At 43.7% G+C, this 25,118-nt stretch overlaps 1 protein-coding gene across 9 annotated transcripts in view; it reads right to left on the bottom strand.

The window, feature by feature from the left end:
* HHAT (hedgehog acyltransferase) overlaps window positions 1-23,302 on the bottom strand; it is a 352,024-nt gene extending 328,722 nt beyond the window's left edge. For 2 of the 9 annotated variants that reach the window (XM_011938280.1, XM_011938312.1), the window contains exons 1-2: window positions 23,170-23,302; window positions 1,397-1,530 (exon numbers count right to left, since the gene is read on the bottom strand). In XM_011938280.1, coding sequence (XP_011793670.1) covers window positions 1,397-1,487 — 91 coding nt within the window. In that variant the 5' untranslated portion in view covers window positions 1,488-1,530; window positions 23,170-23,302. Of the gene's footprint in view, window positions 1-1,396; window positions 1,531-21,948; window positions 22,289-22,455; window positions 22,655-23,169 lie in introns of those variants that run through there. The other 7 variants (XM_011938271.1, XM_011938304.1, XM_011938290.1 and 4 more) reach the window with 6 other exon arrangements.
* Between the last annotated feature and the right edge of the window lie 1,816 nt (window positions 23,303-25,118).

Below are 25,118 nucleotides of genomic sequence, written 5' to 3'. Positions count from 1 at the left end.
TGGGACACATTCAGAATGGAGAGGAAGGTGAACCCTGGTGATCCATAGAGTAGCAGATGCTGAAGGCAGAGCATTCTCAACTGTACTTCCCAAAACCTACCTTTGTCATTTTAAATGACTGCACTACTTTCAATATGCTGTCCTGTCTTCAAGATAAGGTCCAAACTCCTTGGCCAAATATACAACCCATGTCTTTCACAACCTATCCTTGCTCTTTGATCTAAGCTCAACTCTTTCACTCCCCATCACACTCTGCACTCTAGTCCTGATGAGTGGTTTGTAGTTCCGATGATGGTAAGCTATCTCCAACATCATCTGCCTGCAAATTTAACTCTGTTCAGAGTTCCTCTGCTCACTTCTCTACTTGGCTGACTCTTGCTCTTCTTAAGACAAGGCTCAGTAATCACTATCACCTCTAGGACACTCTTGCTACCTATGGCAGAGACTGTTCAAGGACCCTCCAAAATTCTTTCTCCTTCTTCCATAACATGAGAAGTTTTAGGCTGGGTGCAGTGGCTCACACCTGTAATCCCAGCACTTTGGGAGGCTGAGGCAAGAGGATCACCTGAGGTCAGGAGTTCGAGACCAGCCTGGCCAACATGGTGAAACCGCATCTCTACTAAAAATACAAAAATTAGCCGGGCGTGGTGGTGGGCGCCTGTAATCCCAGCTACTTAGGAGGCTGAGGTAGGACAATTGCTTGAATCCAGGAGGCAGAGGTTGCAGTGAGCCGAGATTGCAACCATTGCACTCCAGCCTGGGTGACAAGAGTGAAACTAGGTCTCGGAAAAAAAAAAAAAAGTAGTTTTAGATAGCACATAGCCACCAAGCTAACAACTATTTCCCAGCCTCCCAGCTGTGCCCGTGGGACTTAGTGCTGGCCAATTGGGTGTGAGCAGGAGTGACTAGTGCTCCCTGCCAAACTGCCACTAAAATAAAGGAGGGCCCCCATTCTCCTTCCTATGGGCTGGGATGTGACCTGATGATGATTTATCTCCAGCACTCAGACAAAGACAACACACTAAAAATGACAGAACGAGAAGATAAAACGAGCCCGGGTCTCATATGTCTGAGAGGAGTAATGATGAAAGAGAAATTTAAGAGTTTACTTTGAATTTTGAATGCAAATCCCCTCCATGGCCTTCAATAGCCTTTGAATCAAACCCACCAATTATAGAAGACAAGCCACAGCATCACCTAAAAGACCCAGGATTAGGGTAGAAAACTTAATGGACTCAGGTCACTGATTCAAACTATCCAAGACAGGGGGAAGCAAATCAAGGCCCACATCATCTTGACACTATTGGATCATCTTCTTGAATCTTCCACCTCTGCTCCTTTTTTCTGACAGGAGTTTCCTTGTTTGATAGAAAGTCAGAAAAGCTTGGGGCCTTACCTCTAGAGACTTTGTAAACTTCATAGAAGGAATAGAAGTGGAAGCCTAGTGAGGCAAGTAGGTAAAGTGCCAGTTCCCATCGGGGCAGCATGGCTCCTAGGCACGAAGATTCCCGATGCCCACGCTGAGAGTTTCTGAGAAAGAGACAAAACATTATGCCATGAACATGACACTAGAGGACAGCATCTTAACATCAATTCAGTTAGTTCGTACTCCCCGAGACCATCACTGTTGGAGGTGATACAGACATAACCCCAATAAAGCCTCCTCCTCCCTGTGACTTTACTCCCTCCTGTATCCAACAAACACACGCACATGCGCACATACACCACACACACTCATCCTGCCTGTCAAAGGGGTCAGGTCTCTTCCTACGGGTTCCCACAGCCTCCCATCAAAGTATACATCAGACAGTTCTCTACTCATTGCATAATATACCTGTCTCTTCTATGGAGTGAACCTCAGATAGCAGGGACTATGATCTCTGACTCCCCAGCCCCTAGCGCAGTGCCTGGAATGTAGCAAGAAGGGACTACCAAGTGCTCTGTGAATAATAAATGGCTTCAAAAAGTCTGAAAAGCCCAAACAATATCCAAACCTCTAAGCCAACAGGCTCACCATCCTTGTTGTCCCTTTCAAGTATCATACTATAGGCCAGGCATAGTGGCTCATGCCTATAATCCCAACACTTTGGGAGGCCAAGATGGATCACTAGAGGCCAGGAGTTTGAGACCAGCCTGGGCAACATAGCCAGATCCCATCTCTAAAAAATAAAATAAAAACTTAAAATCAGCTGGGCACGGTGGCACACACCTGTTACCCCATCACTTTGGGAGGCCAAGGCAGGTGGATCACTTGAGGCCAGGAGTTTGAGACCAGCCTGGCTAACACAGCAAAACCCGTCTCTACTAAAAATACAAGAATTTCTCAGGCATGGTGGCACTTGCCTGTAATCCCAGCCACTCAGGAGGTTGAGGCAGGAAAATCACTTGAATCCAAGAGGCTGAGTTTGCAGTGAGCCAAGATTGTGCCACTGCACTCCAGCCTGGGTGACAGAGTGAGACCTTGCCTCAAAAAGATATATAAGAAATCAAGTACCATCCTGCAGTTGATTATCAGAATGGAATACTATAAACCTGTCTGTCTGCCATGCATCTACACACTTTATTTATGTATTTTTGGAGACAGGGTCTATGTTGCCCAGGCTAATCTTGATTTCCTGGCCTCAAGTGATCCTCCCACCTCAGCCTCCTGAGTAGCTGGGGTTATAGGCACAAGCCACTGTGCCAGGCCTCATCCATACATTTCTTAAAGGGCAGTTAATGATATAACCACAGGCATCTGTGACAGACACTGCTCGTTACCCACTGCCCCTCACTACCCCTTTTCAGAATTCAGTCTCTCTTCTCACACAGCAATTAAAATTTCCTCTGGACACCAACACTACACTGTAGCTAAGTGTGGACACCTGAATAGCTCCATTCAAAAGGATGTGAGTGAAGGGACAAGGCTGTGGCCATCTCTTTCTTTCCCTCCCTTTCCTGTTGAACAGAGTTGGAACAGCCACCATGGATGAAGAGGTGAAAGCCACATGGACAAGACAGAGACCTCTCAGTCCCCAAATCCATGTACTACCCCCAAGCCCCAAAGTGCCCCAGACTACTTAGATCTAGACTGTTACAGGAAAAAGAAATGCATTTCTAGGTTGTTGAAGCCTCTCCTATTCTAGATCTCTCCATCATGGCAGCCATGACTATATTCTAAGTAATAGAGAAGGTATAGGAAAGTTAGATCCTAAAATTCAGCAAATTAAATGATTCCAAATGTTCCAACTAACAGAGTTCACTAAATTTAAACCCATTTATGGCCTTTACTGCTTTACTTAAACCTCTCAAATATGTCTCATTGTGGATGCCAAATTAAGAGCAAAATTTTAAGCTGCACCCCCCTCCCCAACCCCACCAACTACTTCTAACATGTGACAGTAATGCCAAACCCCAGAATTCACACATTATCTCATTTTGTTTTCACAACAGCCTGGTGAAGTAGGTGGAAGTGGAACAGGGGAGGTAGGCATTTTATAGATGACAAATGTGATGAGGTCACAGAGCCAGAAATAACAGCCAGAGCAGAAAAGCAAATACTGCATGATCTCACTTATATGTGAAATCTAAAAAAAGTCAAACTCACAGAAGTAGTGGTTGCCAGGGGCTGGGGGGAAGGGGGGAAGATGCTGGTTAAAAGATGTTGGACAGGATGAATAAATTCTGAGGATCTATCATACAGCATGGTGATTATAGTTAGCAATAATGTATTATATTCTTGAAAAGTGCTATGAGTAGATCTTAAATGTTCTCATCATAAAACGATAAGGAGGTAAGGTGATGGGTATGTTAACTACCTTGATTTAATCATCTCAAAATGTATAGCTAGACATCACATTGTACACAAATATGCACAATTTTTGTCTAAATAAATGAGTAAACAAATAAGTAAACAACTGAGCCAAGGCTCAAAGCCAAGTCTTTGGACCCAGGCCGCTGCCCCTCCACTCTGCCACGGCCAATCCCATTAATGCCAGCGTACAGTTACTCAGACTTAGAGCCTGACTCAGAATCTGCCACACACAAACTCCTTTCTTCAGGCGACTGGGAGACAGAGCAGGAAGGGAAATAAACTTCAGCTTTGATAAACCACGATTTCAGAAATAAGCGATCTTGCACCCAGAGTGCCCCATTTCATTACCTAAAAGTCACCCAGAAAGTTTGGTCTGGACTTTTCCTGCAACCTAAGAGATCCAGAAGCAGTCATTCATGCTTTAAAACACATGCCTAAGCCCTAGTATTTCAATAACACTTTCTCAAGTTCCTTACTATTTTTCAGAACTACTTCTAGCTTTATCCATTTCTACTCACAATTTATTTTTAAATACTTTCATCTTCAGAATAACAAGACTCCTTTCTGGAACTTTTCAGGAATTTGATAGGCTTCCCCTTAGTGGGAAGGTAATTTTAACGTCTTGGTTTATAATTTAATGTCTCGCCTGTCAAAAGATGTTGGTATTACATCGGATGACCTCTTTGCCTCACAAAGAATCTGATTAACAAAAAGCTGATCTTCTAAAAGGATTGAAATTTGAACACAAATGATCTTGTAGACTAAATAAAAGTTTTAGAAGGCTTGCCATTAGATGCTTTTCAGAGACATTCTATCTGAGACAATTCTCCTGCGTTAAGGATTTAATCCTCAGGGAACTAGAAAATTCGGTTTAATAATTTTTCATTTTGGTGCTTTTTTTTTTTCTTCCTGGAGACAGGGTCTTGCTCTGTTGCCCAAGCAGGAGTGCAGTGGCATGATCTCAGCTCACTGCAGCCTCAATTTCCCAGGCTCAAGTGATTCTCCTGCCTCAGCCTCCTGAGTAGCTGGGATTACAGGCACGCACCACAACGCCAGGCTAGTTTTTCTGTTGCCCAGGTTGGTCTCAAACTCCTGAGCTCAGGAGATCTGCCTGCCATGGCCTTGCAAAGTGCTGGGATTACAGGCGTGAGCCACTGCACCCAGCTTAGTGCTGCTCTTAGCTGGATTGTACAATGAGTCCTTATTTAACATCACTAGCAGGGTCTTGGAAATTGTAACTTTAAGCAAAACAATGTATAATGCAACTAATTTTACCACAGGCTAATTGATATAAACAAAAGGTAAGTTCCTACTGCATATTTCTGGTCACAAAAACACCAAACATCTAAAGACCAAAACACTTCTAATAGTAAACACTGAAATAAACATGAGCTATACATACACTTAAAGATTAATAAGGACAGGTAAGATCATTATTTACCCAAGTTTGATGAATCAGCAAGTGATGGCAGTTGTACTGGTGGTGGGTTAAACCAAGGAATAAAATGTTTGCAAAGCAAAAATTATAAGGAGCACCTCCTGCCACCATGCAGTTCAAAACATCTACAATTAGATTGGGCTCACTGAGAGCTTCCATACTACATTTTTTTGTCATGCATTTGTATGATTATCATAGACTTTACAAATTTTTATTAGATAATTTTTATGCATTCATTTTCCACCCGACTTATTCCAATTTAGGGTCTCTGGTAGCTGGAGCCCATTCCAGCAGCTCAGGACGCAAGGCAGGAACCAACCCTGCACAGGATGCCATCTCAGCGCAGAACCCACTCATACTCACACCCCCACACTCGTTACCAAACACAGGTTCAGCTGCTCACCACTTGCAAAACAAATTAGCAAGATAGAGATATGGTAGAAAGAAAGTGACTTGATTACAGACCAAAGCTAGCAATGTGCAAGACGGTCTAGACTCTTGCCTTAATGGAACCACTTCAAATTTCCAAGCGAAGTGCAAAGGCTTAAGAAGGGGAAGGCAGGCTGGGCACGGTGGCTCACGCCTGTAATCCCAGCACTTTGGGAGGCCGAGGCAGGCAGATCACAAAGTCAGGAGATCAAGACCATCCTGGCTAACACGGTGAAACCCCATCTCTACTAAACATACAAAAAATTAGCTGGGCGTGGTGGCGGGCGCCTGTAGTCCCAGCTACTCGGGAGGCTGTGGCAGGAGAATGGCGTGAACCTGGGAGGAGGAGCTTGCAGTGAGCTGAGATCGTGCCACTGCCCTCCAGCCTGGGCGACAGAGCAAGACTCCATCTCAAAAAAATAAAATAAATAAAATAAAAATAAATACATAAATAAATAAAAAAGAAGGGGAAGGAAGTTGTGGCATGGGGTGAGGCAGTGCAGGCATGCATGACTTGTTCCGATGACTCGTCTTGAATTGTTGCTCCATCTTGTGAATGGGCTGGCATCATCTGGGGCTCAGCTGGGTTGTAAATTGACTGTAGCCTTGAAGCCATCTCCTGGTAGGGGAGATTTTCACAGGTGTCTGCACTGTATCAAGGTCTAGTCTCTGGAACCTCAACTTCAGGCTGAAGGAGCCTAAAGACCCCACTGAAAGCAGATAACAGTGGCCCCAAAGGCTCCCCAAAACAAGAGGCAATTGCAGGGATTCCTAGGAATGTCTGACTTTTGTTGAATTTGAATTCCAAATTTGGGGTTGATGGCTAAGCCAGTTTATGAGGCCTTTAAAAGGGACTAGATTCAGAGCCCCCAACCTTGGACAGATGAACATCAACAGGCATTCGATGCCATCACAGAAACACTTAATAGGGTACTCGGTTACACTCACACACTGGGACCATTTAGACACACCAATTCACCTAATGGGCACAGCTTTGGGATATGGGAGGAAACCGAGTAGCCAGAGAAAACCCCTGCAGACATAGCGAGAACGTGCAAACTCCACAGACAGTGACCCCCAGCAGAAACTCCATTTTCTTCTATTCAGTGGTATAAGGAAACAATAACAGTTTCAATAATGCTATATGTTTTGTAGACATATGCACAAAGATACACAGTAACTAGCAGCAAAACAGCAGGTAACTAAGCAGCAAAACTAGCTGTCCCCTCACTCCCAAAATTTAGGGATTGAACCAAATAGTCTCCACCTGACAGCACAGTGATAAATTCTGGCACCAAACCCACCTGTGGGGTCAGGGAGAAGGGGTGGGCAGGTGCAGGGGGAGTCCCAGGCTCTGTCATTTATTGGTTGAGGAAACTTGGGTAGATAATGGCCTCCCAAATGTTTTCTCATAGGGTTGTTGAAGGGGTTATATGTAAAATGCTTAGCCCAGGGCCTGGCAGTGAATAAGCACTCAACAAACATTAGCAGTTACTAGTGAATTTCATTCATCAGGAGCCTACCTAACCCAGACTCTGATTTTCCCCCTGAATCAAAGAAATCTGGCTGACCTTCCAGGGGTGTGCCCATCCTACCTGCATCTGGACCTCTTTCAGGAGGTTGGCATCCCCAGGGCTTTCGTTAATGTCTCCTTCCTCTTCTGACGCCCAATCCAAGGCCACCCTGGACAGCAAGCAAACTATCCCTGGGGGCCACCTGCAAGCTTTCAGCCCAGAGCCTCTTCCTCACCACCTACCTCTCTGCTACTCCCAAGGGAATGATGGGCAGGCAGTACTTTCCACTTTCATTTTCACCACTCTCCATTACACGAATGCCACCTCGAAACACCACCACCGCAGACACTCCCCCATCTCCTTAACAGACCTTTCTTCCTCACACCTCTTTTCAACTCTTGCCTGCAGCGGACTGCCATAGTTACTACTTGAGACTGTCACTACGACAGTCACTACTGTTACTACTTGAGACCATCATTAGCAGACTAAAGGAAGGAGGATGAAGGCAGAAATGAAAACTTAAAACAAAAGTAACTATTTTAAAGGAAGGGGCCAGGAGAAAAAGAGAGCGGGAGCAAAGGCAGCAACCTCCAGCTTCTACAGCCCTTTGTTTTTATTGGGTAGAAACAGCAGGGAGGAGGTGGTAACAATTGGTCAGCTGCTTGATTGATCACAGGTTCACATTATTGCTAACAGGCTTCAGATTTGCCTAATCACAAGAAACACTGTGCCTGGGTGGTGACTGCCCCCAGCATTCCTTCTGGCAGGCAGACACAGTTTGTCAGTTTGCCAACAACCTGCTTTCATGAGAAATAGTCTGCTGTTTACTCACATAGCTTCCAGTGGTATACTAAGTTGATCACGACCCTCATTCTTTCGGCCTTCAACACTTGCCCACTTATCTCAGGAAAATTACTTCCCTACTTTGTTTTCCCTGTTTATTTCAGCTGTGCAGCCAGAAAGTAAATCAGAGTAGATATCTCTTAAGGGATTTATGACACAATGAAAAGGAAAAGGAAAAAGAAAAGGAAAGCTGTATATTTGGGAATATGACTGGAACCTTTTTTAAATGTCCAGACCCTTAGAGGTTCCCAAAAACTCTCTCAGAAAATTATCAAGTTCCCATTTCCCATGCTCTAAACAAGCATGTCCCTCTTTAGGCAGAGCTATCTGAAATCAAGGAGATTCTTACTAAAATGTGTAACTGATGCTTCTTTTCTGTTTTCATGCAGTCAGTGCTGCACCAATATTATCAGCTAAGTGGGTAGCTGTGAGAGAGCCTAGAAAAGTCATCACCACTTACAGCATCATTTCTATAGAAAACAGCCAATCTATAGTGACATAGCCTGTGTTTAAGTAGCAGTCTACCTGATTAATCTACATAAATGAGATTGCACTATTGATACATAAGAGTGATTGGGTTGTTGGGATGTGTGATGGTGAGATGTGTCTATGAACACTTTCCCAGTGTGGGAATACTGGTCAGAACTGTAAAGAAGAGAAAGTGTGGATGGTTCAGGGAATGGAGAACAGGAGCCAAGTGGTAAGGAGTCTTAAAACATACGATTTGACGTTTAGATTTTATTTCCTGCAGAAACCTCAGGCTTGCAAGCCAGTACATAAAATTATTCGAACGAAGCTCTACAAAGCAGCGCCTTGATGCTGTGGTAGACCCAAGAGGCAGGGAGGTGGATGATTTAGGCCCTTAGTGAAAGTGGAGAGAGTGCTGGAACCAAGCCACACAGACGGGGAAAAATTAAGTTGTCCCTGGCATCAAACTAGTCCAGAAGTTGGTAGGAGGAAAAAAAGAGGAAGATAAAGAAGATAAAACAGCAACTCCAAAGCTGTAAGACAACAGGATCTCAAAGTTAAATGTTGAAAAGAGTGAGAATTTCGAGGCAAGTGAGGACAAAGCAATAGAACATGCCTTTAATATTAGACATTAAAGGAAATCATAGCAAAGGTTTCCCTGGAATCAGACGGAAGGAATTCAGACTGGAGTAATAGGGAGCTTTCTACACCTGCAAATTGGGTACAAACACCCCAAAGTTGAATATTTCAAAAAATACATTTATCTGGGACTAATAGAACTCAAGAGGGCCACAGAATAAAATCTTAGCTATAAAATGGCAAGAATCTCTCAGCTAACAGAGCTTTTTCTATACTGGAGCTACTTACATTTGCATTTACTTTGGAATTTGACCCTCCACCTGCTTTCAAAGTCACCATCTACTCCTATCCTCACAGGAGGGCTAAGCTTTTGGGTCCCTTTCAGGAATCAGAATCCTGCTTGGGAAGAAGCAGTGATCTGCCCATGGACAGAGAAGCCAGCAATGGAGCAAAAATTAGAACCAAAATTCCCAGCCCCCACTGTCATGCAGGCAGAAATCCTGTTCCTTGATCTTGGAAGAAAAGCACAGCTCACCTTGCCAAACCCTGAAACACGCATAACCATAATGGCTGCAAGATGGTTTTCCCCCAGCAACTTCCAATATCATTCAAAAGTACTTTAGCTTTAATTCTGATGCAGGCAACTAATGGATTCCAACACTTCCATTTTAAATTTTTTCTGCTTTTAAATCTTGATATCAAGCACTAAATGGGCTATAAACCCAATATTCACATGCACCAGAGGACTTTAATAAGACAGCTCTCATCATTAAGCTAACAATCCCCCCACATCAGCATCACCATCGTCACTTCTACTGACTAACTGCTTAATGTCCTTAAACGAAGATTTCCCTCTACTGAGTTTTCTTATGCTTTAGTAATAGCTGTACTATAACAAGTACTATTTACGGATTTCCTATGCTGAAAAGGCACTTTACAAGCATTATCTCACTTAATCTTCATAACAACCCTTTGAGGTTGGTGCTTCTGATAACCTCACTTAACACAAGAGGAAACCAAGGCCCAGAAAGGATAAAGAAACCTGCCCCAAATCACACAGCTAGTAGGCAGCAAAGCTTAAATTCATACCCACTGAGTCTAACTGCAGAGCCTTCCTTCAGCCACCTCACTATTCTTAGAGTGTACTGGATTCATTTTTTCCAAAATCTATAACGAAATCAATCCATTAGGAAAGCTAGAAGGTAATACAAGTGGTCTAAGTGTAATAGAATTTTTAAACGTTATGTATAACATTAGACACTCTCTATGATGAAAAAAATTTAAATCAATGAAATGTAATCAAAATACACATGAAACATCTAACTCACATACATTCCTTAAAAGATTTACTGAAAAAGACAAACTAAACCAAACCGATCTACCTTGGAAGTAAGAAGGGAAAGTCAGCAGTTGGGCAGAGATAAGAGTAAAATTGAAATATCTCTAAATTCAGGAATAAATGAGCACTCTGGAAACCACAAGTAATAAAAGTGAAAGAAGCACATGCCCGCTGAAATGACAATGGCTTTAAAGAAAATGAAATAGTAGTGCAATATTCTAGCATATTCGGAAAAAGTGGTATGACACTTTTGCCTTTTCCAGAGTCCAATTTTCATGAAACGGAACCCCATTTTATAGACTCTAAATTACATGATTTTCTCCAAGAAAACCACCAAGTCCAGATTCCCATATCACAATTCTCTCCAAATCCGACTTGAGTCTTTTTTTTTTTTTTTTTTCCTTTTTTAAGACAGAGTCTTGCTCTGTCCCCCAGGCTGGAGTGCGCTGGCATGATCCCAGCTCGCTGCAACCTCCACTTCCCGGGCTCAAGCAATTCTCGTGCCTCAGCCTGCTGAGTAGCTGGGATTACAGGTGCACACCACCATGCCCTGCTAAGTTTTCTGTTTTTAGTAGAGATGAGGTTTTGCCATGTTGCCCAGGCTGGTCTTGAACTCCTGGCCTCGAGTGATCCTCTCGCCTCAGCCTCCCAAACTGCTGAAATTACAGGTGTGAACCACCATGCCCGGTCCCCACATAAGAGTCTTATAAAGACTCTTATCCTTCAACACACATAATACTAAGAGGAAATACTTCTCCAAACCCAGAAAGGTTTCACCAACACAGAAGAATGACTAGATTGAAAGAGGTCCACTGGACTGGGAAAAAAAGTCTAATTACAGAATAGTTTAAAATACCCACTACTTCCAAATCCACACCAACATATTATCAGTTATGTACTGCTGCATAAGAAACCATCACAACATGTAGTTCCTTACAACAATAAACATTTATTCTTTTTAAGGATTTTGTGGGATGTCAGTCTAGATAGTTCTGTTCATGTCCCTCCTGGGGTCACTCATGTGACTTCTGTCATCACACAACTCCACTGGGGCTGGAGGGGGCCATGATGACCTCATGCACACGTCTGGCATTTGGCGCCGGCTCACACAAGGCCCCTCCCTTCTCCTCCAGGCCAGGGCTCCTCCTCTGGTAGGCTAGACTCGGCTTTTTCACAGCAGTGGGGCTTCAGGGTACCAAAAGAACAGAGGCAAGAGGTGCAACATCCCTTAACGACCAGGCTCCAGAGTTCACAGAACACTTTATTGGTCAAAGCAAGTCCAAAACCCAGCCTGGATTCAAGGAGGAGGAGAAAACAGACCATACTTCTTTATGGGAGGAGCAGCAAGGGTACCTTAGAAAGGGGTGGGGACACATCTACCACACCAGGTATATTATGAATAGTTACTAATCAATAAAATCTGGAAAATTAGTTGAAAAGATACCTTTCATAATGGATCTTTATTACATAAAATGGCACAAAGGTTGTTCCCTCCCTTCTTATATATGTAATGAAAAAAATTATGTTCCCAAATCAGAATTTCAAAATCAGTGGGATCTCTGTTGCCATTTGGTCTCATCTCCAGCCAGTTTGGGGAATTCCTTCTATAATAGCCTCCTTGACCATTTCCAGTAACATTACAAGGCAGAGAAACACTGTTCCTAAGCAGCTGTTGCTTTTGTTGTTGTTTTTGTTTTGAGACAGGGTCTCACTCTGTCACCCAGGCTGGAATGCAGTGGCGTGATCACAGCTCACTGCAGCTCCAAACTCCTGGGCTCAAGTGATCCTCCTGCCTCAGCCTCCCAGGTGCACACCACCATGCCTGGCTAGCAGTTCTGATTGTTGTGTTTTCCCTTGAAATCTACCCCTGTATTTCTAAAAAATACAGATTTCTAAAAAATACAGGGGTGGACTTCTTCTGCCACTAGCCCTCTTCTACCTTCTGGAACTAAAGGCATGGAGACAACATAGTGTGATATGGTTTCAGGGGTGGCTCTGGAGTCAGAATGCCAAAGATTGAATCCCAGCTTTGCTGCTTCATGGTTGTGTGACCTAGGACAAGGTGCATAACCTCTCTGAGCTTCAGTTTCCTTATCTGTAAAATACAGTAATAGCAAATCTCAGAAGATTGATGTAAGGATTAAGTTAATTTATAAAATGATAAAACAGTGCCTTAGGCATAGTAAACTCTGAAATGCTTATTTTGTTGTTTTTAATGCTATTACTATTGAGTATGCTAAAAAGGCTTTTTTATTCTTTCCAATAATACTCCTTCAAATATTTAAAGATAACTAATGCCATCTACTCCATCCAAACCCTCTTCCAGACCAACATCTATGATTCCTTCAACCATTACTTCAATGACTTGGTTCCAGGTTCCTTTCTGAAACAAGGTCTCACTCTCTGTTGTTCAGGCTGGAATGCAGAGGCACAATCTTGGCTCACTGCAGTCTCAACTTCCCAGGCTCAAGCAATCCTTCCATCTCAGCCTCCCAAGTACTGGGGCTATAGACAAGAGCCACCACACCCTTTTTTTTTTTTTTTTTTTAAAGAAATAGTGGAGGGGGGGGTCTCACTATGTTGCCCAGGCTGGTCTTGAACTCCTGTGCTCAAGTGATCTTCCCACCTATTCCTGCCAAAGTGCTGGGATTACAAGCATGAGCCACTATGCCTGTCCCCGGATCCTCTGCCTTTCTGTCAGTTGTCTCTGTATAATACATGTACCTAAACCTGAACCCAAAGCTTCAGTTGTGTCAGTGGGAGGACAAGACCATCACTTCTCTTCTTTCAGAAACTGTACTCAAATAATGAAATCTTAGACGCATGTCTTCATTCAACAAATACGAATGAACTTCTAATGACAACCAGGAACTGTGCTCTTTGTGAAGACAAAATATAAAGATCCCCTCTGTGGGGTCCACCAAAGATGGGTCCCTTAGAAGTGTCCATGTCCTGATCCCTGGAACCATGAATATGTTGCCTTACACAGCAAAAGGAACTTTGCCTATGTGATTAAAGATCTTTTGATTGAGAGATTAGCCTGGATTATCTAGGCGGGCCCAAAGTAATCACAAGGTTCCTTTTAGGAGGGAGGCGGAAGGGTCAGAGACAGAGAGGAAATGTGAGGTGATGATGGAGGCAGAGGTTAGAGTGGGGTGCTTGGAAGATGGAGGAAGGGCTCCCAGATGAAGGAATCTAAGAGGCGTCTAGAGGCTGGAAAAGGCAACGACAACAAAATGATTCTTCCCTAGAACCTCCAGAAGAAATGAACCCTGCTGTCACATTTTGGACTTCTGACATCCAGAACCATAAGGTGATAAATGTCTGTTGTTTTAAGCCACTGAATTTGTGTTAATTTAGTACAGGTGTAATAGGAAACTCACATGCCATCCCTGCCCTCAGTTAGTTCATGGCCTTATGGGAGGAAGGTACCTAACTGAAAGGATTTATAGAAAACAAATTGTTTTTTAATCCACTGGTCATGAACTTTTAAAACTTAAATTGGAAGAAAAGTTTTTAATCCAGTGGTCACAAACTTTCAAAACTTGAATTGGAAGAAAATTAAATCTGAAAACAAAATTTTCTACTTAACACTCCCTTAGCTTTTATTTCCACCTCACACTAATATCAATCTTATAATCAAACATAACTCTAAGTCTTTTTATATGAAATTCCCTTAAGCCAGATCTCTGCCATTAAAGATTGGCAAAAGGGAGTCAATTTTATAAGTCCCTAATTCAAAAAGAGCTACTGATGTGATATTGCATTCTTTCCTCTGAAAATTCTCAAACTATTTTAAGCCTTTTTAATCAGCAAGGTTTGTGCCCACCACATCTTACACTCCCCAGCCTGGGAGCATCAGAATGAACCTAACTTTTTACAAGATTTTAAGTAAACTTTATTAAAATATACTTAAATGAAGAAAAAACCTTAAGACTTCCTTTTTTACTATTTTTTATTTTTTTCTTAAACAGGGTCTCACTCTGTCACCCAGACTACAGTGCATGGCATGATCATAGCTCATTGCAGCCTCAAATTCCTGGCCTCAAGAGTGATCCTCCTGCTTTAGCTTCAGGAGTAGCTGGGGTTGCAGGCTCACATCACCACACCCTGCTAATTTTTTGGTCTTGTTTTGTTTAGAGACATGATCTTGCTATGTTGGCCAGGCTGATTTCAAACTCCTGGCCTCAACTGATCCTCCCTCCTCAGCCTCCCAAAGTGCTGGGATTACAGGAATGAGCCACCATGCCCAGCCCTTAGGGCTTTCGAGAAGTGGAAAGCCTTATATAATTACCAGTTATCACTGAGATAAAAACTGCATGCTAGGCCAGAGGTAGTGGCTCACATCTGTAATTCTAGCACTTTGAGAGGAGGAGATGGGCAGATTGTTTGAGCCCAGGGGTTCAAGACCAGCCTGGGCAACATGGCAAGACCCCATCTCTAAAAAAAAACTAAAACAAAAAACAAAATCAGCCAGACATGGTGGCTCACGCCTATAGTCCCAGCTACTAGGTGGGCTGAGGTGATAGGATCACTTGAGCCCAGGAGAGGGAGGTTGCAGTGAGCTGAGATCACACCACTGTACTCCAGCCTGGGTGACAGAGCGAGATTCTGTCTCTAAAAAGTGAAAGAATGCCTCTGAAGCCCCTTCTGCCCCTTCCTAGTCACTAACTCCATCAAAGGTGACCACTAGCCTGACTTCTACCACCATGGTTTATTTAGTTGTCTGTTTTTGAACTTCACATGAATGGAATCATATTGCACTTACTCTTTTACATCTATCTTGGTTTTGCTCAGCTTTGTGTCACAAGATTCATCCATGTTGTTATGTGAGGCAATAATTTGTTCATTCTTTTTTTTTTTTTTTTTGAGATGGAGTCTCGCTCTGTCGCCCAGGCTGGAGTGCAGTGGCTGGATCTCAGCTCACTGCAAGCTCCGCCTCCCGGGTTCACGCCATTCTCCTGCCTCAGCCTCCTGAGTAGCTGGGACTACAGGCGCCTGCCACCTCGCCCGGCTAGTTTTTTATATTTTTTTAGTAGAGACGGGGTTTCACCGTGTTAGTCAGGATGGTCTCGATCTCCTGACCTCGTGATCCACCTGTCTCGGCCTCCCAAAGTGCTGGGATTACAGGCTTGAGCCACCGTGGTCGGCCAATTTGTTCATTCTTATTACTATACCAATTAGTGCTTTTTGTGTCCTATGCAAAAAACTTGTCCCTGGGTCATAAAGATATTTTACTTAGCTTTCTTCCAGGTGCTTTGTTTTAGCATTCACATTTAGGTATATGATGTTATCTTGATTAATTTTTGTATATGAGATGAGGTACATGATCTAGCTTCATTTTGTCTGTGTAGATAGCAAATCGACCCAGTATCATTTACTGAGAAGACCATCTTCTCTCCACTGCCCTGCAGTGTTGCCTCTGACATAAATCAAAAGACCACAGATGTATAAGCATGTTTATGGATTCTCTGCTCAGTTCCATACTCTGTGTAGTTTTATGCAATACCACACTGACATGACTAAATACTGATCTAGTAGCTTAGGTCCTCCAATTTTGCTCTTACGACTGTCTGGAATTTCCAAATAAACTTTACAATCAGCTTATCACCTATTTTTGAGGAAAAACATTTGCCGGGATTTTGATTGGGATTAGCCCAAATCTATAGATTTGCAGAGCAATACCATACCCTCTGTTATTTTAAATCTAATTTATCTCAATGCTCCAGCTTGCAAAGAGTTTTTTTTTTTTTTTTTTATCATGAATGGGTGCTGAATTGTATCAAATACTTTTTCTCCTTTACTTCATGTATGGAGTTAAATTACATTTGTTGACTTTTCTAGTGTTAGCCAAAGTTTACATTCCTGAAATAAATCTAACTTGGTCATGATTTATTATCCTTTTTATACATTGCTAGATTTGACTTACCATTATTTAAGACTTATGTGTCTGTCTTTATGAGCATTTGGTCTATAATTTTCTTGTAATATCAATTTTTAGTAACAAGATTGTGCTGGCCTCATAAATGAAACTGGAAAGTGGTTCCTCTTTAATTTTCTTAAATGTTTGGAAGTTTGACTAAGTAAAGCCATCTGGGCCTGAAAATTTTGCTGTGGAAAGGTTTTTAACTACAAATTCAATGTCTTTGGTAGATATAGGACTACTATTTTTTCTAGCTTTTGTGTCTTCAGTAATACATTTTACTGGAAAAACTTGTCAATTTCATCTGAATTTTCAAATGTATTACCATGAAATTGTTCATAACATCTTTAGAATTTCTGTCTGTGGTATATGTGATTGTAGTTCATCTTTCCTCCCTCACACTAATAACATCATCTACCACTAAGGTTAATTTCTACTCGCCAAAAAAAAAAAAAAAAAAAGGTAGGGTGTATACATGACACACATCCACTATTTCAGGAATATTCTCCAATCGTATTACCCACAGAAGGAGCAGAGCAGGTAGATTATATAAACAATCCAGCAATCCCCTCTCAAAAGCTTTCATCAAACAGAAACAACTGTGAACCCGGGCTAAGAGGAACACTGAAGAAGGAAACTACCATTAGCAATGCACTAACAGGCCAGGTGTGGTGGCTCATGCCTATAATCCCACCATTTTGGGAGGCTGAGGTGGGCAGATCACTTGAGCCTAGGAGTTTGAGACCAGCCTCGGCAACATGCCGAAATCCCTTCTCTACTAAAAATACAAAAATTAGCCAGGAATGGTGTTGCATGCCAGTAGTCCAGCTGCTTGGCAGGCTGAGGTGGGAGCCCGGGAAGTTGAGGCTGCAGTGAGCTGTGATCCAGCTTGGGAAACAGAACAAGACCCCTTCTCAAAAAAAAAAAAAAAAAAAAAAGTGATACTCTAAGGTGGCCAGCAAGTACTTAGATGAAAACAACCACTAAGTAGAGTTGTATGTAACCCAGGATCCCCAGCCCTCCACTCCCAAGGTGTCCATAGAGAGAATTCAGGGGGATATGAGCTCAAATATCTTTATTTTCATGAATTTCTGGCTGAAAATTAGCATTTCATTGGAATATAGATGTGGACAAGAAATCACAGTAGTAAGAGCAGTTCCAGCCAGATATGATGGCTCACACCTGTAATTCCAACATATTGGGAGGCCGAGGTGGGCAGATCACTTCAGGCCAGGAGTTCAAGACCAGCCTGGCCAACATGACGAAATCTTGTCTCTACTAAAACTACAAACTTAGCCTGACATGGTGGTGAACATCTGTAATCCCAGCTACTGGGGTGGGTGAGGCATGAGAATTGCTTGAACTCAGGAGGTGAAGGTTGCAGTGAGCCGAGATTACGCCACTGCACTCCATCTTGTGTGACACAGTGAGACGCTGTCTCAAAAAAAAAAAAACAGAAAAGCATGGTAGTAAGAGCAGCTCTGATGACTCTGTCACCAGGAAAAGTCAGATACTGTCATACCACAGTGTAGCTTTTGAAAATACTACAAAATACCATTTACGTGGGCATCACTACTTTGAAATTACAGGAGTTATTTGCTACTGCACTGAATTTTTACTTTTTAATAAAAGTACTGCATTAATAAAGAAGTACATATACTCATTAATTTGGAGTTTTAGTTTTTTCACTTTATTATTTTTTTTAAGAAACAGGGTCTCACTCTGTCATGCCGGCTAGAGTGCAGTGGCCTGATCATAGTTCACTGCAGCCTTGACCTCCTGGGCTCAAATGATCCTTCCTCCTCAGCCCCACAAGTTGTTGGGACTACAAGTGATGCTAGCACTGGGGAGTGGCTGCAAATACCGATTAGCATTAACAGAGAGGTTTGACTACACAGAGACCATAATAAATCAATTGCTTGCAGACTCATATCAAAATCCTATCAGTAAGTGTCAAGTAACAAGCTGCGTCTGGTGGCAGGCTTTATAGTGGCAAGTGAGTTGATGTACTTCCACTATACAACGGCATCCGTGGGCAGGCTTTAAGTCAGAATCCGACACTTATTTTAGTCCTCTCGTAGTCCACCCATTATTTTATTTACCACTTCCAGCTGTACCTGTTTCCTGCACTGCGCATTTGTCTCAGTCACAGTTTTGGTAAGCCCACAAGTTAACCCTAGCCGAAATGAGTAAAAAACAAACGTCACTGGTAAGCTTCTTTGAAAAGGGGGAAAGACCTAATGATGAGACAGAAGACGCTAAGACTGCCAACAAAAAGAAAGCTACATTTAAAAGAAAATACCAGGAGTCAAACTCAAATTACAGGTTCATTGCAACAGGTGATTCACATTCTCCAAACCCACTTTGTATAACATGTGGCTACTGGCTATCCAGTGAAGCCATGAAACCTTCAAAACTGCTTCACCACATGGAGACCAAGCACCCTTCATTAAAAGACAAACCTCTGGAGTATTTCAAAAGAAAAAACATAAGCACAAAGAACAGAAGCAATTATTGAAGGCTACCATTTCATCAAATGTGTCTGCAATGAGAGCATCATTCTTAGTGGCTAACCATATTGCTAAAGCTAAGAAGCCCGTTACTATTGGTGAAGAGTTGATCCTGCCTACTTCTAAGGACATTTGTTCTGAACTTTTAGGAGAGGCTGCAGTTCAAAAGGTGGCATGTGTTCTTCTCTAGCAGCATAACTAGGCTAATTGAAATAGCAGAGGATATTGAGGCACAATTGTTAGAGAGGATTAATGAGTCACTGCAGAATGCAATCCAGATTGACTAGTCTACCAATGCTGACAAGGCAACAATGCTTGTTTTTGTGTGATATGGTTTTCAGGAGGATATGCATGAGGATGTTAGATGCACGAGGATGTGTCACTTGCACTTTTGTTGCTAACCAACACCACAGCTGTAGAATTATTCAAGTCTTTGAATGATTACCTATCAGGAAAACTGAATTGGTCATTTTGGGTAGTACATGCATGAGCAGAGCGACTGCTACGGCTGGTTTCACTAGTTGGGTCAAAGAGGTCACTTCTCAATGTGAGTCTATGCACTGTTACATTCATAGAGAAGTGTTGGCTAGTCAAAAAATGTCACCTGAACATTTTGCAGGATATGATTAAAATTACCAACCACATTAAAGTACATGCCCTTAACTCACATCTGTTCACGCAGCTTTCTGAGATGGACATAGGGCACACACATCTTTTATACACAGAAGTGGGATGGCTTTCTAAAGATAGATCACTGGCCAGAATTTGAGTTATGAGGGCCACTCCAGAGATTTCTTTTAGAAAAACAGTCACCACTGGCAGCATATTTCACAAAAGGGGTAGCAAAACTTGCTTACCTGCTTACCTACTCAAAGAACTCAATCTGTCCCCTCAGGGGAGAACTGTGTTCAAGTCAACAGATAAGTGATTGTACTCAAAACCAAACTGGAATTATTGGGGCGACAAGTGAACACGGATTTCTGACATGATTCAAACATTAGCAGGGATTTTGAAAGAGACTAAATCAGGGCCTTCTCTCTCCCAGCTGGTGCATGATCACCTATCTCAGCTTTCAAAAGAGTTTGAGCATTACTTCCCAACTACAAAAGACCCACGCACTGGGAAGGATCCTAGACCCATCTGTGAATAAGCCAGGTGAATTGACTTTGTCCATGCTAGAAGAGGACCAGCTGCTTGAGATGGCAAATGACGGGGCCCTAGAAATATGTTTGAGAGAACTTCAAATCTCCATACATTCTGGATTAAAGTCAAGGCAAAATATCCTGAGATTGCCACAAAAGCACCGAAAAGCCTGCTTCCATTTCCAACATCCTATCTTTGTGAAGCAGGGTCTTCTGCAGTGACAGCAACCAAAATGAGACTATGGAGTAGACTGGACATAAGCAAACAGACTTTGGGTGTCAATGTCTACCAACACCATCAGATGGGACCGCCTAGTTGCAGGAAAACAAGCTCAGGGGTCCCACTGATTCTACTCTATGGTGAGTTGTATTCATTATATATTACAATGTAATAATAATAGAAATAAAAGTCCACAATAAATATAATGCGAAGGGGGGGGCATGGTGATTCACACCTGTAATCCCAGCACTGTGGGAGGCCAAGGAGAGGATAGCTTGAGTTGAGGAGTTCGAGTTCAGGAATTTGAGACCAGCCTGGTTGACATGGTGAAATCCTGTCTCTATTAAAAATGCAAAAATTAGCCGGGTGTGGTGTCACACGCCTGTAAGCTACTCTGCAGGCTGAGGCACAAGAATTGCTTGATTCCAGGAGGTGGAGGTTGCAGTGAGCCGGTATCGTGGCACTGCACTCCAGCCTGGGTGACCCAGCAAGACTCTATCTCAAAACAAATAAATAAAACAAATGTAACACGCTTGAATTCTCCCAAACCATCCCCACTCCCCCAGTCCATGAAAAAATTATTTTCCATGAAACCGGCCCTTGGTGCCAAAAAGGTTGGGGACCACTACTTTAGGGAACACTTCCCCCTGGGCCAGGTCCTGAGCTGGAAGCAGGGTGTGCAGTTAAGGCCCATGCTCGCAAGTTCGTGATGCTACCTACCTACAGAGCTCCCAACATCTGGCCACCCACAAAAATGGCTGCTCCCTCCAGAGACTTGACTTTCACCCTAAGTTCATCCATCTAACCTACTCCCAAGGAGGAGACAAAGTAAACAGTAAAGCACAGGCGTTGATCCAAAAGAGGAGTCCAAAACTCAGCCTTGACATGTACTAGTTTGCGGCTTTGGCTCCCCTCCAAGGCTTTCTCTATTCCACTGTGAAAAGCGGTAACACCACCTATCTTTCCCAGTTACTGTAAGGTTTCGAAATAATGTATCTAAAGCACCTAACAAGCACATAGTCTCCTTAAATTAACATTAATTGAATCTCTCAGGTCAGAGCTGTCCTTATCAAACACTTAATCACAATTAAGGACTGACTGGCAACGAGAAAGGAGGGAGAAAAATCACAGGGAAAATGGAACATGAGGAATGGAAGGGGGAAAACATCATTGCTCAAAGTCTCCTTCAATGAACTACCACTTCTTCAATGAAGCCTTCCCTCTCTTCTCCTTGCGTTCCCATAGCACTTAATCACATTGAAATCGGTCCTTAGCTCTGAGAATGAATGAGATGCCAGGCGCAGTGGCTCACGCCTGTAATCCCAGCACTTTGGGAGGCCGAGGCGGGCAGATCACCTGAGGACAGGAGTTCGAGACCAGCCTAGCCAACATGGTGAGACCTCCCCCCAACCCCGTCGCTACTAAAAATACAAAATTAGCTGGGCTTGGTGGCACATGACTGTAATCCCAACTACTCAGAAGGCAAGGCTGGAGAATCGCTCGAAACCGGGATGCGAAGGTTGCAGTGAGCAGAGATTGTGCCATTGCACTCCAGCCTGGGCGATGAGAGCCACACTCCGTCTCAAAAAACACGAACAACAAAAACAGAAAGAGACAGAGAAGCAATGTCTCACTCCCACATAATGCAAGCCTCCGAGGATGCCAAATGCCCTAACTCTACAACCCTGATCCAAGAGCAATGAACACAGGTAGCAACACATTTCTTAACACAATGCTACCCGTAAAGCACCTCTGGTGAGGATTGGGGGGAGGGGTTTCCGCATAAAGACCTGCCACCTGAAGGTTAGACTCAGAACAGAGGAAGGAAACTGAGTCCTGAAGACAGAACGCAAAGGAAGTCTCTAACTTTAGAGTCCCTAGAGTCACAGCAGGCAGGCAGGCAGGCACACCGCTGATACTGCCAAGGGAATCAGAGTTCGTAACTCCCCGCAGCAGTGCCGGAAGCTGGGGACGAAGCCAAGGAGAGAGGACGCCGGCTGGGCCGTGCGTGGACATGTCCGGGCGCCCAGATCCCCGCCTTTGCCCGGGCGCACTAAGCGCGCGGCCCCCGCCGCTTTTGTCTCCTTCGCCCGACCGGTAACTTCCTCTGTCCCGCCCTCGGGCGCGCACACGGGAACTGGGGTAGGAAACGGAAAGCGTTTTGTGCATTTTTTTTTTTTTTTTTAACGAAGTAAACTGACGCAGAAAATTCAGCATCTAACCTCCCCAGGACCCCCTACGGTCACCAGTTACCAACCTCCGGGCTGTCCCGGGCGGCGGCGACGGCAACGTTCACGCGCGCCGCGAGTTCCCAACACCCCTCTTTCGGCACTTCCGAGTCCCAGCGACATCGGCGGCGGCTGCTGGCTTCCCCGGGACGCCACCCTCTTTCCCCTGGAGCTGCCCTTTGGAGGAGTAGTCCAGCGCGCGTCCTCTGAGCACGCCCCTGCCGCCGTGCCCGCGCGCCCGGACTCGGGAACCCGCGGCGCTCCCGGGGCGGTGGCGAGCAGGCCGTGCTGCTGCAGGGGGACTGGCCACAGAGCGGCCTGCCTCTCCGAACCGCGTTTGCCCCGCCGGCGGCCCGGGACCCCTAGCCCCGCTCACCCCTCGGCTGCTGGTTTCCACTGATCGTGGCGTGTATATCTCTCCCCCGACCTGTATGTTAATTGCAGGTGTGGGGCTGCCTGCAAGTTAATTGCAGAGTGGAAGTCACCTGAAACTTGAGGTGGGCCTTCATTCCAACACTAGTGGTCCCCACCTACGTTTCGTAGGCGAAAGGAAGGTAGTTCGGTGCGGTGGAAAGAGGGCGGGTTTTGCAGCCCTGGCAGTTTCGAGGGCTTGCTGTATGAACTTAGCCCCTGCAAGCCTCCCTGTCCACCTCTGTAAAACAGAAATAAACTTCCCTGCTTTTCCTTGTAAATTAGAGTGAAGATCAAACAGAATAAACTTTATGAATTGTAAAACAACTTACAGAGATCACTACTGCAAAATGGGTACGAAGATTTTGATTGCGTTGTGAAAAGGGTGAAAGATCTGAAGATGCCCCAACAGGGTGTAATTGGGACGATGTTGCTGCCCGGAGGCCTCCAAGCCTGAGCCAACAGACAGGCTTGCCAGAGTTCTGCAGACTTATTTCAGCACAATCACCTGGCTCTCCTTAAAACCTCGGGCTTCTGGATCCCTCCCCAAACCAAATGAATCAGACTGTCCATGGCAGGGGCGGCTCAGGTGGTTCTATGATAAGGTACAAGTGGATAACTCTGCGCTAGGCAGCAGGGAAATGCGGAAGCTGTGCTCTCAGAAATTTCATCTAGCAGTCATTGTAATGGTCGAGAGGATTATTTTAACGATTGTAGAATTCTCCAGGAAACCAGAGCATGAACTCTCCAAGAGCTAGAGCCATCTTTTCTTTCTGCTTTCTCCCAACCCACCCACCCCAAAATCTAGTACAGGATGACGTTCAGTAAGCAGGTGTTAGTAAACTAGCCCCAAATAGGAGTGCCAGATTTAACAAATAAAAATACAGTATACTTGATTAAAATTGAATTTAAGGCTGGGCACGGTAGCCCACGCCTGTAATCTCAACACTTTGGGAGCCGTAGCAGGAGGGTCGCTTGAAGCCAGGAGTTTGAGACCAGCCTGACCAACATGGTGAAACCCCCTCTCTACTAAAAATACAAAAATTAGCCGGGTGTGGTGGCCTGCGCCTGTAATCCCAGCCACTTGGGAGGCTGAGGCATGAGAATCACTTGAACCCGGGAGGCAGAGGTTGCAGTGAGCTCAGATAGCACCACTGCACTCCAACCTGGGTGACTGAGCCGGGCTCTGTCTCAAAAAATAAGTACATAATTTCAGGTGAACAATATGTAACTTTTTAGTATCACTATGACCCATACAATATTTGGATATACTTGTGTTTAAAAAGAGAAAAAAGTACTTACAGGAAGCTTGTAATCCCAGCACTTTGGGAGGCCAAGGTGAGCAGATAACTTGAATCCAGGAGTTTGAAGCCTGGCCAACATGATGAAACTCCATCTCTACCAAAAAAAAAAAAATTATCTGAAATTCAAATTTACATCCTAGGTATCTGAAAATCAAATTTAACTGGGTATTTTATCTGGCAACTCTAGATCCAAGGGTTTGGCAGAGGGAGTGGTGGAATAAGAACTCAACTCAGGTAGTGTCAGACTTAGAGACAGGGATATGATAACAGCTCCTACATTATTTCTAAAAGATGCTGTTGTTAATATAGGTTCAGTGTGATTTAACCCCTATCTATAAACACACTTTAAATTCACCAGAGAACACAAAGGAGATAAAGGTAGATTTAAACACAGGCAATCAGAAACATCAATTAAATAAAAATAGCCAAAATTTATGTGTGTATATATATATTTCAGAGAGAGTCTCACTCTGTCACCCAGACTGAGTGCAGTAGCATGATCTCAGCTCACTGCAGATTCAAGCAATTCTCGTGGCTTATCCACCTGAGTGGCTGGGATTACAGGCATGCACCAGCCACCACACCTGGCTAATTTTTGTAATTTTTAGTAGAGACAGGGTTTTGCCTTGTTGGCCAAGCTGGTCTCGAACTCCTGGCCTCAAGTGATGTACCTGCCTCAGCCTCCCAAAGTGCTGGGATTACAGGTGTGAGCCACCATACTTGGCCATAATAGCAAAAATTTAAAGATTAGCAATAGACTGGGGTATTTGCAAGAAATTTGCAAAGTGTTAATTTTAAAATTATATATAGGGTTAATATAATCAACAAGAAAACATTAGAAACCAATCATAGATGAGCAAGACACATTTATAGACAACCCACTAGAAAAAGGAGGAGGGAAATAAGGAAACAAAATATATTGCAAAAAGCTCAATGAAATGCATAGTAAAATAAGAACACACAATTTTCACACATTA

Source organism: Colobus angolensis, unplaced genomic scaffold (genome assembly GCF_000951035.1).
Source record: "Colobus angolensis palliatus isolate OR3802 unplaced genomic scaffold, Cang.pa_1.0 Scaffold100, whole genome shotgun sequence".
Classification (NCBI taxonomy): domain Eukaryota; kingdom Metazoa; phylum Chordata; class Mammalia; order Primates; family Cercopithecidae; genus Colobus; species Colobus angolensis.
The sequence above is the reverse complement of the archived record's forward strand: the minus strand, read 5'-3'. Positions and strand labels throughout refer to the sequence as shown.